The sequence below is a fragment of the Ruditapes philippinarum genome, unplaced genomic scaffold, assembly GCF_026571515.1.
Source record: "Ruditapes philippinarum isolate M1 unplaced genomic scaffold, ASM2657151v2 ctg7568_1_1_1_1, whole genome shotgun sequence".
Classification (NCBI taxonomy): domain Eukaryota; kingdom Metazoa; phylum Mollusca; class Bivalvia; order Venerida; family Veneridae; genus Ruditapes; species Ruditapes philippinarum.
In genome coordinates, this window is record NW_026859571.1 from 1 (window position 1) to 16,856 (window position 16,856).

At 30.9% G+C, this 16,856-nt stretch overlaps 1 protein-coding gene across 4 annotated transcripts in view; it reads left to right on the forward strand.

Moving 5' to 3' along the window:
* Window positions 1-12: 12 nt before the first annotated feature.
* LOC132757084 (receptor-type tyrosine-protein phosphatase S-like) overlaps window positions 13-16,856 on the forward strand; it is a gene marked incomplete at its 5' end in the record, with an annotated part of 102,755 nt that continues 85,911 nt past the window's right edge. The window contains 11 exon segments of one of the 4 annotated variants that reach the window (XM_060748269.1): window positions 13-70; window positions 402-497; window positions 1,897-1,984; window positions 2,554-2,644; window positions 2,962-3,038; window positions 3,473-3,607; window positions 4,105-4,227; window positions 4,915-5,066; window positions 7,204-7,339; window positions 8,080-8,158; window positions 9,062-9,244. In XM_060748269.1, coding sequence (XP_060604252.1) covers window positions 13-70; window positions 402-497; window positions 1,897-1,984; window positions 2,554-2,644; window positions 2,962-3,038; window positions 3,473-3,607; window positions 4,105-4,227; window positions 4,915-5,066; window positions 7,204-7,339; window positions 8,080-8,158; window positions 9,062-9,120 — 1,094 coding nt within the window. 4 annotated transcript variants of the gene reach the window in all.

Genomic DNA, 16,856 nt, shown 5'->3' on the forward strand with positions numbered 1-16,856 from the left:
TAACATAGCTTTTGGTTGTCATAGCAATTGTTGCTCTGACCATTTTCGTCCTGAGAAGAAAGCAAGCTGCGTAAGTATGACTATGGACAGAAATGATATATTTTATCTTTTTACTTTAAGAATGTATGTTATATGCAAAATCAATCCTTAAATCAACCGATATCAAGCAATTACAATTTTGAAAGCAACAAATAACAATCCTGAAAACAAGCGATTTCAACAATGAATGCAAGCAATTACAATCCTGAAAGCAATTAATTATAATTTTGTAAGCAAACAATTACAATTCTGTTACTTGTCATTTGCTTTAATCAACACTCTTTTTCATTTGTGATGTAACCAAAGAGTCTTTTTTTTTTTAAAATTGCATAAGCATTTATAGAAATGATTTCTTCTTGTAGCTGCTTCAGCAAAGATGACGAGAGTCTGACTACACATACCCCGGGTGAAGGAATCCATCTTGATAAAATTGAACATACGAAAAAGAATCATTTTAGGTAGGTATCAATACAAATTTATTGTGAGAATGAGCAAATATAAAAGTAAATTTAGTACTTTAATGTAAAGTTCCACTTCGAGTTTTGAATCTGGATATTCTTTCAAGTTCACGTCAAGATGACTTTTTGTTTGTTACAAGCTTATTTATATGTTTTTATACATAAACAGATTAATGAATTTAGCATTGATTGATAAGCTTGACATTTAAGTTGTTGACTTCATGTTTAAATATGTTTCCAAACATCTTTAACATGTGTTGTTAGTAGTAATTCAACATGATACTTATCATAACGACTATTAATGTTATTTATTTTAATGAAGTTAATGTAAATGCTTATTCTAGGTGAAGCTCATTGCCAACTCCCGAACATACTTTACATCAAGTTTGAATCAAGTTTAATTATCTTTATTTATGTATACAATCTATGCGAAATAAATTTTACCTGTAGCTATTGTTTCAATGAATGTGTTTTAAAAATGAAGCTGATTGTTCAAGAAATTGAATGGTTTACTTTATTTATTTCCGAAGAATTAATGCAATTTTGTCTTGTTTTAAAATGTCACGTTAAGTTTGCAAAGAAATGACATTTTGCAATTTTTAGAAATAATTCAAAAAGATAACTTTATGTCATTTGTTTTCAACGGTAGAGGTCTTCTGTGTACAGTTTAAAACATTTATAAAGAATATAAATTATCAATTGATTGAGACCGGTATAATACATCTAATTGCTGATATATTTTGATACTTTGCAGTCCCAAAGGGTGAGTACACATGCCAAAGAAATACATTATAGGCAGACATTTTCACTTACTGCACATCATAAAATTTACACTATACGATTAATGTATTTGAGTGACAACCAAAGTTTAGTAAAGTTTAGTAAAAGTGCGAGAAAATCATTTTGAAAAGCCTTTATTTGTCAATTGAGCAGTTTCCGTGTGTCACCATCGGAGGTGAAATTTCTGTACTATCAGCTTAAAAGTTTTAGCACAGCTGTAAATCACCTCATCAAAATTTCATATGCATGAATCACAAATCCCTTATTATTATTATTATTAGTTACTCAATACTGTAAAATAATGTGAACTTTGCGTGCCTTCAAAAAGGATTCCTTATCAATATTTTTTTAAAGCCATAACATATCGTTGAGGATATCAAGTTTTGCGTATTTGACTTATTGTTAAATTCTCCTTTTTTGTGTCTTTGTTTTTATTCGAAAACACCTAGGTATATATTCGCAATGGTTACAGTTCTTTTTTTTTGAAAATGTTTCTTCTTGTTTTTTAAAGAAGTGTCTTCAATCATTTCAGTTTTGCATAATTAAAAATTTGGAAATGTATCATACATTAACAGTTTTATGTAGACAATATTTATCACGAATATTTGAATTCTTTCAGACAAGGCCCCGTTAAGCTGACTGATTTTCCAGATGCTGTGGAAAGATTCCACAGAGACTCCGATTTGCTTTTTGCTGACGCATATAAGGTAAATAAATTCAAATGGTAGATTCTGTCAACACATTTTTGTCATACTAATTTACATATGGATGGCTGAGATTTTAATTACACATTTAGACAAAAGAAATGTTGCTGTTTTGCTGAGTAATTGAAATCTTCATAGGGTTAATGTCCTTATTCAGCAAATGATTCATAATACTTTGGACATTAAGGGAATTGCAAAAGGTTATGTTATATTAGACGTAACATGGGATAGATTGTAAACACTGTCAGTGAGGTTGTTTTTCTTATTGTTGAAGTCAACATTGTTAAACATCGGTCATAAATTGTTTGTTAGCCTGTTTTTATCATTTTGATTGACTTTGATTGATTTGTATGGTTCTTTTATAAGGAATACTTATATCGAACGACCAGGTCGTTCTGATAAATTCTATCGTCTAATTTACTATAATTTATTCGTTACTCTAGCCTTTTGCCACTAAAAATATTGCAAACCCTGTTTTGTATTACTTTTTGATTTATACTTCTTATATCTAAACTGCAGATTTGAATACTGTTTAAAACATAATTTACAAAACCTTTTTGCTATAATTGTAGATGTTGAAAGAGAAGAGTCCGAACCATCTAATGACAGCAGCAGAACAACAGTGTTGTCGACCGAAAAACAGATACACAAATATTCTACCATGTTTGTATAACAGATCTGTTTTAATTATCGTAATAAAATGTTTCTAAATACGTTCTGTGAACAAACTTTTACAGGAAAGTAATACTTGAACGACATTCTTTTATATAATTAATTGGAAAGGAAATATGAAACATGACAAAACTTATAAAATCAAGATGTATAAAATGACTTTTACCAAACATGTTCGGGCATGTTGCGTGCTCTGTTTTTAATCACATTGTTATTTGCAACTTATATATGAACTTCTGTTACTGTATATGCTCGCTTCATCGTTCTTTGTCGTTTGTTGGTATAACGTCGGTATATTGATATTTCAGTTGATCACTCTCGAGTTAAACTAAGACCGTCTGATGATATTGAAGGATCGGACTACATCAATGCCAACTATATTCCTGTATGTAATTAACATTGTGATAAAGATTGATGAAAACCATTAAGAATCTACAAACTTGTATAAATATATTCTGTCTGAAGATCTGTACAAGCATTGAAAGCCCTTACAGAAATAAACGTATTAAATATCTGAATCTTACATAGTTACATGTAATATTCAGTTTGTTTTCCTTGTCAATTAGAATGAAATTATGCATTAAATATTTGCTGCAAAACTTAAATGACTTATTTTTTATAAATAAAACAGTAAAGGTGTATCTACGATGCTTATAAGTCAATACAATGATCTTGATTATCATGGCAAATAGATATGTATTTTAACATTTTAGCAAGAATGACATATTGTTTTGTAAGTTGAATGCTATAATGCTATTATTTCAAATAGCTCACTGCAAAAAGTATTATATATTGCGTATTTTAATCCTTTATCCAAAGGGCTATACATCCCGCAGAGAATACATTGCTACCCAGGGCCCTATGCAAGCTACTTTTGACGACTTCTGGAGAATGGTGTGGGAGCAAAACGTTGATACTATCGTGATGTTGACAAAGCTAATGGAAAAAGGAAGGGTATGTACATGTATATCTCTACAAGTATATTTGAAGTAAATGACGCATTGTGCAATCCAATAGGTCGTTGTTTTTGGTGTGTAATAAATAAATGCATGTATATTGTTATAAGCTATTTATGTCGTGAATTTACTAAACTATTTTCAAAGGAAATGTTGCATTACTCACTGTTACTATCAAATTAAGATACTTTTATTCTGCAGCAATGAAAAGGCTTTTTGACAGCCCAACACATTCCTATAACAAATATTTCTGCATTGGTTTAGTCAGGTCAAAAATGACATACAAACGTGATATCAAAATATTGTATTTAAATAAAGTTTTTTCCGTTATCTTTTGTATTTCAAAGTTTATGCATTGAAAGAAAACATATGTTATCAGTTGACAACGTGGAGAATTGTTGTTCGCATCATTGAATGCATAATGTTCATGTACCTATTAACAATAAATAATGATAATGTTTATGTGTTACATAAACAATAAACACATTTTTTCAGCATAAGTGTGATAAGTATTGGCCGGATCTTGGGGAACCTGTATTCTACGGAGATTTGGTTGTTTCACTTCAATCAGAATCCAATCTCTCTGACTATACAATTATGATATTTGAAATAAAAATGGTAAGTAGTTTATTTTCAAAATTCATGCTAGTTAATTTTCAATAACTTTTATCGTAATATCTAAAATATAGACACATTTAATACGGAATGTTTTAATATTATTACTATCATTATCATTATAATAATTATTATTATTATATCTAATTATTCTAATGTCTATTTCAAGAATGCTGACATTGAAAATTTGGGGATTAAGAGTGCAATACCTGGCCTCATATACCAGCTATAATTATTTGCAGAGTAAACAATAGAATATCCAAAACGTCACCATTTGCTGCTGAAATATTGTATATCACGTTAAAAATAAAAAAATAAACACCCTTGCATTTAAATAAATTAAATCACATCATGTACATATCTGTCCGGACACATGGTACTGTAGTGTCGACAATTAAGGTAATTTTGATACACTCCTTGAGAGCCTCAGATATAAGTGTCAATATAATCAGAAATAAACAAACTAATTTGTTAGTTAGGAGAAGAACCTAGCTATACTGTGTCAAATGTTCAGGCCTCTAGGTTTGAAATTATGAAATCTTTATGGAAAAATGTTTAAAAAGTGTCCGGTTGATGGCTCACGTCCAGTAGCATAATTTTTTCTCTTTAATCATTAAATTGTCTATGAGCCGAGAAGAATATGAGCCGGAATTATAAATGGTTAATCTATACAATGCTTTTTTCAAATAGGGTATTAAACAGAAGAAAATAAAACATTTCCATTTTCTTCAATGGCCTGATTTCGGTTGCCCGGATAAACATTGGCCACTTATCAACTTCATATCAATTGTTCGGCAATACAGGCCGCCATTTCCAAAAGGACCATTATTGGTTCACTGCAGGTACACTGCATGCTGTAGAACCAGACTTCTGGTGCATGAATATTGTGATAAAGAGTAGTTTAGCATTATCCAATAAACCGAATAAACATTAACCTCGCAGGCGAACAATTAGCATGGTACCTGAAACCTAGCCTCGTACCCTGTCAAACAATGTAAAAACAAACATATTGATTGCATGTATTGCACTTGAAAAAAAAGCATTAAATGTTATTAAAACAAAATAACAGTCTTTTTAAACTAATAATAGTATGCATGCAATTTTTCATTCGATCGCATCTTGTTTTTAAGAAAGAGGAACGGAAAATGGTTCGTCACTTTAGTTATTTAAAATGGCCAGATATGGGTTGTCCTGAAACGCCGGAATTATTGTTAGAGTTCGTGAAAGCTGTTAAACAGTATGGCAATCAGGTAAAAAATAAGCCCTCGACTGGACCAACGATTGTCCATTGCAGGTAATTCTTGATATGTAAATATAGCAATGTAAATAAAGCAAAGTCTAGAAACTCGTTTGTATAATTATTTGATATAAGGTGATTATCAAAAAATGAGATTGACAAACACATCACATTAATAAACTAACTGAAATTTGTTTTTTGTAATCGGCATGAAGCATAATTATATTTGAATTCCTTTAAATTTAATCCAAGGTTTCATCATGCTTTTAAATCTTAATATATAGTAATATAAAATATAGTTCACGTCGTTTCGTGTTAAAGTAACATTTCATTACTTGAATCATAAAGCATAGATTATATATTCAATTGTTCCTTTTTTCAAGCGGTGTTTTTATTAACTGCTGACCTTATGTTATGATGACGACAATGCATTTCCCTTATTATTATTATGTTTAATGCATTTACGATAGCTATAGTAGTTTGTTCAAAGCATGCCCCAAATAAACAACCATACGTTTGATAGTATAAAAATAATATTTTATAGTAAATCATATTTATTATCGATACTCATTTCATAAAGCATGTGTATATTACTTGTTTACAGCACGTCTATGGAAAGCCATGGCTGTCTGATATTGTTCTTTTTCAATTTATTTCACCATTTGGATACTATATAAGTTCACTTCGACTATATATGACTTGAAAACACCTTCTTATTTAACCGGAATCCATTATATCAATCCACATATACAATATATGAAACCATGCCGTCAGTGTATGAAACCAAGGTAGCTATATATAAGTTGATTTTCTCAATATATGATACAAGTTCTTCAATATATTGTACAAAAGTAGCCATGTATGGAACCAGATATCCTTATATTAAACCGAATTATCAATATATTAATTCATTAATACAATAAATGAAACCATTTAATCAATGTATGGAAACAGAATAGCAATATATTAGTTGATTATCACGTTATATGATAGCAATGTTTCACTATATGGAACCAAAGTAGCCATGTATGGTACCAGGTGTCCTTATATGAGAAAATCAACTTATATATTGCTATCTCGGTTTCATACACTGACGGTATGGTTTCATATATTGTAACTGTGGATTAATATAATGGATACCGGTTAAATAAAAATGTGTTTTCAATTCATATATAGTTGAAGTTAACTTATATATTACCAAATGGTTAAATAAAATGAAAAATAACAATATCAGACAGTCATGGCTTTCCATACACGTCATTCACCTATTTTAGTAACACTTCATAAGTACGTTATTAAACATGTATTTGAAAAATACAACGTATGTAAACGTGATATATATAAGTGAATAATGTTAAAGTTCATGTGAGCTGTTCACAAACAACGCAGCATTTAAACGTTGTAGCTTATATACCAACAAAACTATTGAATGACCCTTAAGTGCACCGCCAGTTAAGAACTAAGCACATATCAAATATGTGTTTGATCATAAACCTCCCTTTTGATAAAGGTACAAAAGCCAGCTTTAAATCGGTTCTCTTTAATTTTTGAAAGGCAACTAGAATGTTAGTGGGCCAATATATTTATTTGTTAACATGGTATACTAAATATTTTAGAAATCCATAAATGATTATTACATTTTTTTTAAAACGAAGTAATATGATAGAGAATTCATTTCATATCAATTTTATGTCATAAACGTCAAGACTTACTAAAATATAAGCCAAACTTTAATGTTGCAGTGCTGGTGTAGGTCGTACTGGGACATTTATTGCAGTGGATTACTTGTTACAACATATCAGAGATCACGACGAGGTGGATATATTTAATCTTGTCCTTGACATGAGAAATCATAGGTTGAACATGGTACAGACAGAGGTATTTCCACTAATCACTCATTGTTCTAATAATTGTGACTGTTGCATAATAAAACATACATGTATAGTTTATAACAGTGTTGAAGATCAACAGCACATTTGTCTTGATCATAAAAACGGATTAAGTCAGGGGAAGTTCGTAGCAAAAAGGTTACTCTACCATAAAAAAATTGGTGTGAAAGGAAGTTTATAGCAAAGTGGTGTTTCAGAAGCACCTTTGTTTCTACCTTTTTGTGTTCAGATACCATTTGTACTATTAAATCTCTGTGTTCGAGGAAACATCATGGTTAAGCAGAGTGTACGACTCAAAGAACAAGATTAATTACCAGGAAGTGTAACAAGTCTCGACGTCCCTCCCTTAAAAGAAATAAATCAATAAATAAACCACATCAAAATGTCACGACACCTGAAGAATGATTTGAATTATTAGACGGAACGCATTAATAGCACACGTTTTATTGAACAATACTTTCTTGCTTTAGAATGTGTATTTTATGACATGAATAAACATTATATACACATTTTTAATGCGAGAAATACTCGTAAATATAATTATAACAGTTATAACCCGTCTTGTTGATTTTATATCTGCAGGAAATGTGATTTTCTTTATCAGCATTTAAACATATGCTTTAGACTATACTTGAGTAAAAATCGATCTCCATCTTATTGTCTCTTTTTTAAACCAAACATAACTATTATATTTATAAGTCAAATGTTAATATTTATCTATATTTTAAGGACCAATATATTTACATCCACGAGTGCCTTAAAGCGTTCATTACAACTGACGAGGAAGAAGAAGAAGACGAAGAAGAAGGTAATGTCATAACTTTTATATTTAAATGGACTTTATAAAATTTCTTTTGTTCTGCTTCGAGTGCATTTGATATTGCTTGTTTGAGTTCAGATGCTCATTAATACTATCGCGTAGGTCATTTATGGTGTCAGTCCACTAAGTTCCCAACCACTATATTATGTTAATCAGTATCATTTCAAAGAATAAATTCAAAATTCAAAAATAACTCTGCTACAGTACAATAAGGTCACCATGTTGTTTCACAAAAATTCACTTTGTAGTGTCATCCCTGATTTTATCAAGTTTAAAAGTTCTGCCATATTCATTTTTTCTGCACAGAAACTTGGTCCTTACCAGATATCATATAAAAACTACACAAATGCGGTACATTAAAATGTGACCTATCAACTTCAAATTTTCTAAAACAGGTTAGCTTTAAGTCCGTATCTGTTTGAAACGAATGATGTTTATATACCCCTGTTTTTTACAATTAAATAACACTGTTATGCGGCAACTTACTTAAAGCCTCTACATGTATTTATGGTAGGTGACTTACGTAAAATACAAAAATGTTAGCTGAAGATATTGTAACAAATTTCACCTGTACATTTACAAAAGCAGCGTTTACATAGGGGGCAACTACGCCGTGATATGCTTATTAGCAGGCAGAGTAATTTGACATCCCGCATGCTCATGTAAAATCAATAAAATCTTACCCGCGAACCTTCTGGAAACAATATGTTTATATAGTTTTTTTGTATATGTGTCTCCTTACGTCATAACCGTCAAAAATCTCGGCAAAACTTTCATATCAAAGTACGCAAAGGACGAACAAAAGAAAGGGGCTCATGAGTATACGTGGTGTTTAAGAACTACATATTTACCTTTTGATGTGTATTATAATGTATTATATTTCTATTTTAGCTGTTTACGTGAATACTGGATTTGGAGCCGATGAAGAAAACATATACGTTAATGCGTAAATTGAGAAAGATTGACTGGAATAGCTATTGAACAAAATGGAGAATAATTGTTTTGAACAAAGACGATTTATGATATATACATATATGTACATGGATGTTAGAAAATTTATAAATAAGAATTATTTTTCAATGCATGTAATGCATTTGTTGTGTTATTTTTTTTTTATATATATTTAGTTTATGTTTCGTGTACAATGGTGTAGACTCACCTGGACTGTCCGAAAAATATTTAAAGGCTCGATTACATCTAATATTAAGAATCACTGAAAGGTTTTGTATGCCTAAATTTAATCTTAGAAACCTTTAACAATGACTATTTGTAAAAGAATTGGATGCATATTTATGTTACTTAACAAAACAATGTAAACTGCTTGTGATATGTGATTTTTAATATGTTTATAATATTTATATGAACATGCATTCTCTATAGTTAACATTTTAAAATTGAAATTTTCATTAATTAAAGGGACCAAAGAGATTTTTCTGTGATAGACACAAACGTAATATCAAATATTTATCTTAGATTGTGTTTCATGTATTTAGAAAAAAAGCTATATTGTAAGAAGACGCATCATAAATTGTAAAAAACGGGAATAATTGGCAAAAATGAATTGTTCATGTGGATCTTTTTTACATTGATTGAATTACTTTATCAAGTCACAAATTACATACAAAATATTTATTTTTATTATGATACACAGAATCTCTTTATAATAATATATTTATTATATTTATGAGAAAAATAACATTTTCTTTACGTTCTATATTATTGACATTTCAAACATTTTACTGTTCATTACTTATAAGATTATGATTCTAAGTATATATAATCAAGGCAATAATAACAATGCTTACCAATTGATAGAAAAAATCTAAACTATTGGTCTGAAAGTTGAAGCATTTTGACTATCACATGAAAATAGCCATTTATTACTTTTGAAATAATAATTGACATTGACGTACCTTTTACCAGGCAGCTTGGAATCGTGTAATTTGTTGACTTTAGGAATGTTATAAGCCCTGTAACAATACAGTATCATAAATAAATCATTAGCTGTAAAATATCATCACTGTAAAACATTTATACCACTACCACTTGATTTTCACTATTCTAGAAATAAATAATCTCCCATGCTCTGAAATATATATACGATTTGTTTAACATAATAACCGCAATCTCACACCATGGTCCTACTTCACCTATTTTGCGTAATTTATCCTAAGTGCACCAAGAACATACGACTACGAGTGTCCGTCAGAACTCACGTTTTACATGTTTTAGGAAATAACTTAGTTTATATTCCACGGAAGTGTCTGAATATTAACTTCTGGTGTGTTTTGGTTCTTCTAATATAAAACAACTATTAACAATTACTAAATATCTTGTAAATTTAAATTATTAATGCTCTTCAATAATGAATATTTATCACTATTATTATCTCCTTATCTCCTGCCTCAAATTTCATCTGATCTATCTTTTTATTTTTATACACTGGATCCATCTTCCAAATCTCCAAACTAGTAACCTCGTTGTCAAAGCTCTTTGCTACATTTGGAATTATTCATGTAAACTCGCGACCTGCCCAGAAACAACATCACGCCATTCGCATTTCAATTTCTCATTGTCCATAATTATAATATTTACGCATAAACGAGAAATTTGAAGTTGACATCATAGCCCTATCCGAAATTTGACTTGATTTGCTATTCACGTTTTTTTCATTTTCTGTTTAAGCAATGGTAACGTTCCGGCGCAAAGGGAAACTTCTCACGTTCGCCCAGTGTGTGAAAACGACCCTTAAGATGTGTGATATTTTAAGAGCTTTCGAATGGATTATGCATAAGTTAACTTCCTGGTATAGAAATGATCAATTTTATAAGGATTTTAATTTGTTCTGTCCTTTCCTGGCTCAAACTTACAGTCAATTTATTTCAATCTATCAATCAATCTTTACACTATAGACAAAAGAAAGAAGTAAGAATTGTTTTCTGAGACATATCCAAAGCATTACAGAGAGTCTTGCATTGTTAACTCCGATTAAGTGACTTTCATGCTCAAAGTCGACGATGATACAACACATTGCATTTGAATTAATAACCCCTTTCTGCCGTTGATCTGGCAAATGCAAATCGCCGTTAAATTTCGTCTTGAGCCGATAACTACATATCATCGTAAATTTAATCATATGCGATATTTCGCTGAAGAAATAATCATTGTGCCCCGAAATTATCTTTATAACACCCACACAAAATTTTTTCTATCTATGAAAATCTTGGTCTCACGTTCTGTAACGAGTGTCCGTATGTTGGATGTCAAAAATAACTTTACAAAGTGTTAATATTGAAATATTACTTGAAACAATTTGTAATTCCTTCATTCTTCGCCTCGCCGATTCTTTAAAATAGCGTTTCACAAAAAATCGTTTAAAACGATAAATTTTAGGAAAATCACATTCCGCACTTGAGCCTTGGTCCATATATACTCACTAGTTCTTTTATTCGTCCTTTTCTTTTTTTATGTTATTTACAAAACCTTCGATATATTTACTTGTCATCTGTATATCGCGCTGACATTTTTTTTGTTTTATATTAAGTAAAACATTTTTTCTTAAACCCATTAAAAAACTTTTAAAAATACCTTCAAGTAGGTCAACTTGACATTGACCCTTATGTTAAAATTTATCGAATTCGTTAAAATTGGCCATAATCTTGATATAAAGGGATGAAATTACAGGACTGGGCGTAACCTACAGTTTGTAAACAAACCCCGCCATCTTTGAATAAGAAATGTGTAGTTTGTTTATGGAAATGACTGAAATATATACAACACTCTCCACAATTATCCGCTTCATTTGTTGCTACCAGAGCTATTTGGTAAAACAAAAGTTATTGCGGAATTGCAACTCGAAGGGGGCCATATCTTTTAATGAAATATTGTAGATACGACGCAGGTCATATTGTTTTATCCATGGGTTTTTTTTTCCAGTTTGATTTCAAGCCCTGATTATTCATATTAGGACAGAACAACACTTAGCACAAACCGACGTGTTTAGAAAATCAAGTTTGACGTTGACATTTAATGTCAAATTATTGAATTTTGATAAATTTCTTCATTATTTTTTTGCCTTGTTTTCATTTTTTGGCATTACAACCTTTTTTCAAAAAATAACTTCAAGTAGGTCAAACTTAACACAACTTGACCATTACTTGACCATGAGCTTGAATGGTAAAATTTTGCTCTGATTTTGAGAAAAACTAAGGTTTGAACCTACGTGTGGCTCTTGTTTCAGGACAAAACGCGTTTGTGTGTCGGTATTAATTAAAATTATTGAAAGTTTTAGTTTTTTTACAGTTTTCTCAAAAATGATATTGCATATTATCGTTTCACCAACAAAGCATTCTAGCAATGAGGGCTTAGCTAATTTACAAATATTTTCCTCTTTATGACAGACAGACCCCATGTATTGAACATTTTTATATATATTTAATATATTTCTTTTCAATTTGTAGACTTTTATCTGTGCAAAATCGTAATCAATCTACGTTTTGATAATTAATTTGAAAAAAATATATTAATTGTTTAAACCGAATGTAATGCATGCTAAACATAAAACAAAAGATTCTATATGTCCCCCAAATGTCCAACATTTTTTTTATACCTAAAACCCCGAATACCATTAACTGGCTAACCTTAAGGCTGCATCAAAACATTTTTTAAAATCACCCGTCGTTCATCTGAAAAAATATTGTGTGTTTAACTTATTAGTATATCTAATAAAATTGTAAACAGTAAAAGGAATCTTTCTTTTGTAACGGTCGTTGTTTTAAGAAGCGTTGAAGTCCCAATATTTTTTAACGACGACAGCAATTATTGTTTTTTACTATTTAAACAGGTATAATCACAAGTTACATTTGATTACTAATTTGAAGTATACCAATGTTGTTTTTTATCCACATCAATACTTCCAGTATTGCATATCCTCTTATGTAAAGAAGATCAACTGGTTGATAATGAACAAACAATTATTTTTAGTCTAAAAATATATGTAGATACTAATTGATTTGACAGACATAGGATCTTTTGAAAGGAGGCGAAATTTCGTTAAACAACAACAAAACATAGCATTATTTATACATTACAACGCAATTTTTTATTTTTGTCCGATTGTTTATTTTCAAAAGCTGCCAGGAAAATGTTTTGAGACTTTACAATTTCACATGTAATATGAGACAAAGGTTTTATATGTCACATAAAAACTATACATTTTTCTTTCCTTTTTATGTGAAACCAAATGTTTGAATGATAACTTTTAAGAACTTTTGAAACTAACAGACAGTCCTGGTTATATAAATCTGATTATGTCATTTATTTTCATTAATTAATTCGTTGATCTATGTAAGTTCTACATTTCCGTCTATGCCAAACGTTTGCCAGTTCTTTGTAAATAACATGTACACCATCAATATTGTTTTCTGTTTAGCTTTTGTATTTATACAAAACAATTCTAAACAGAATCAATTAATCATTCTTATTTTTAAATTCATTGTATTTTAGAAGCATTGTTTATAGCCATATGCGTTAATTCTATTAAAAAATACGATATCATTATTGTGTTATTCACTTTTATTCAAACAGATGCAATAAACACAACTTACTTTGGTTTCAATGTAAAAATGTTGCTTATATCCTTCATGAAGCTATTAATAGTAGGGTTACACGGGTCATCACTTGCGGCAATACACCCAAGTCCATTTTATAAACTCGTCTGTTTTAAAGATGTTATGATCGCTTTGGTGTTGTCGTGCAAAAAATGTAACGTTAAAACTGCCAAGGGACATTATTAAACGTTATATAGAAAGCAATGTCTAGAGGAGTTATGTCCCTTTGTACCTTAGAATATGTATAGAAACTGGTTACTTTAACAGTCGATCGTTAACACTTCAACTGCAAGATCATAGAGATAGTTCAGCAGGACTTCTTTGTTTTGTGTTTTGTTCTTTTAGTTCTGTCTCTTTTCTTTAAAACTGGTTGGTTCCAGAATTCCTCACTTGAATATTGTTTTAGGATATGTTGCCTTCTTTTTGTATTTTCCGATCGAAGATCAGTAAATACAAAGCGGACATTCAATCTCTGACATAGAAGTTTCACGACAAACCTAACAACAAGTAGTTCTCAAAACAGCTTAAAACTAGCTATTTAAATGAAAGAAATATTGTTATTTTGTTACAAGTATCCAACAAATTTCAACGCATTCAAAGTTTGAAAGTAGCGTTGGCTTTTAGAATTGTCAATAAATGCAATCACAAATTACGCGGATGAATATGATTTTAATCAATGAAAATGCTATTTTTAGCGATGTCGATTACCGAATACGACAAAGATAAATCTGACTCCCGAGTAGTGGAATATATAGATTCTAAAAGTCGGACTGTTTGGGCGAGAAGATTTTCGCTAAATTATTTACTTCAAATTTAAACGAAATTAATAAGGTTTACAAACCCTAAATGCAATGGAAGTTCTAAATTTAGAATGACTAGTTTTTATTCATGCATTGTTTACATAACTTCTCCATGGTGCAGGGGTAACGCGCTCGTCTAGTGTGTGAGAGGTCTCGAGTTCTAAACCTTGTCGAGGTAACTTTTTTTTTTAAATTATTTTTTAAGCGTCTTTGTTAAAGAAGTAGCCATGATATGCAAGGATAAAGTGTGGCTGTCATAAAAATGAACATAAATTATTTTTTGATGCAACTCTAGTTGTGCAAAATTCCGTATGAATCAAACTCTGATGCCTTGCAAGACAAAAAAATAACCTTATACAGGAAAATGTATACAGTACGATTTAGAAAGCAAAGATCAGAAAATACCAAAAAGCTTGCAGCCCTTTGATTTAATTTGTACTTTGTATGGTAACACCCATTGTTTTCTCGTTTCGTTTCAATTTTACCTTTTGGAAAAAACTTAATTGGATTCTTTATTTCTCTCTCTGTCATACGCCAGGAAATTGTTCTCGAGTGCTAGGGGTTGTATCAAGTTCCAGCCATGAACAGGCTCAATCAAACTGAGCCTGCAACATTTTCAATAGTGTTTTTTTTGACGTTCTTTATGGGTTCTGTTTGTTTTTTTTCCATTTGTAGGATTTCAATATTTCTGTTTATATTAGGCATGCAAGTACATGTTAAATCACAACACAGATTATGCTCGATTTTCATTGCAATCAACTCATTATCAATAGAGTCATGTCCCTTTGTCAGCTTTTTTTTTGATAATTATTATGTTTCCACAGAATAAACTATAAAAGGATATGACTGAATGTGTTTTGATATTTGCCATGCAAGTATGCTACCAAAAAATATAAAATTTAATTTTCTCTGCAATAAACTAATTGCAACCTTAAATTTATTGATTTTTTTAAATCTTATAGACACATTTTTGTATAAGAAACCTTCCTGTTAATTTGCCATCGGGCGTATATTGGCCCGCCTCATCGGAACTCTTCTATGTTCATGTTGAACATCTTGATTTGAGATTGAAGGAATTTAATGGCGGAGGTGCGGAGTTTTATTTAACTTCGCCACGCGCCCACTCAAATTAGCGTGTTCTCGCTCCGCGCTCCGTAGTTTCATTTCTCAAATCTCGCTCTGTGCCCCGTGATGTGAAGTTTATTATTAAACTTCGCCCACGCCCCGACGATAAGCGTGCTTTTGCTTCGCGCCCCGTCATTTTAACTTGTTAATTCGTTGCGTAGTCGCAGCCAAAAACACGTTATACTGCTTTAATATCTATATGGTGTGGAAAGTGTGGAAAAAAACATGTACTTCGTTTAAAATTTAAGATATACTTCAACAGTGAAATATGATTCATATCATCTACAAGTAAATCATTCATTGTGAACTTGTGATTAGTTTTCTATAAACCTAATTAAAATGAGCCCTTCATTCGTAAGTATGTAATAGATATGCCTTTGTAGCGATAATATCTGATGATTATCATATAACTTATATCATGTATGTACTTAAAACAAACAAATTATCCTCTATTAATACATATTTGATAACTGAATTTAGATATTCATTAAATCATCAAGGTCGTTAAGATGTTATACTTACATTGGCAAAGATTTTGGAACGTTTTTTTTTGTTTTTTTGTTTTTTTTGATGTTTCGATTCACGCTCGCATAACACCAGTTTTATATCAGACATATCCATATTATTGCACTTTTTTAATATGTGTAACCACTGGCGCCGTGAAACATCGTTGACTGCAATCAAGGCCTTACTAACCAGAATCGCGTTTTTATAGCAAAACTAAACCGAGTTGTTTATTATGCGAAAATAAAACGCAGAGTTACTTAATCAGACGAATACATTATGCAAGTATAGTACGCATGCACAATTGTTCGTATAAAAAGATTTTATTTATTATAGTGTCACCCCTACAGAAAGGGCCTGTCTATTTCTGACTTATGAGAATCTTTTCGAGGAGTTTTCCTCCCAAATCCACCACTATGCCAGGCGCCAGGCGGATATAAATCGGTAACCATTCATTTTAACTATCTCGCGGCTCACGAAGTGGCCATTTCGGAACGGGTCCAAAGAAAAACATTCATCCTTCAATTAACGCTCCCCGTTGGGATCGAACCCTCGACCTCCCGATCCGAAGGCGGACGTCTTAACCACTAGGCCGGCCAACAGTACCGTATATAAATGCATAGCAGAATCTCTCAGACTATCAAATTT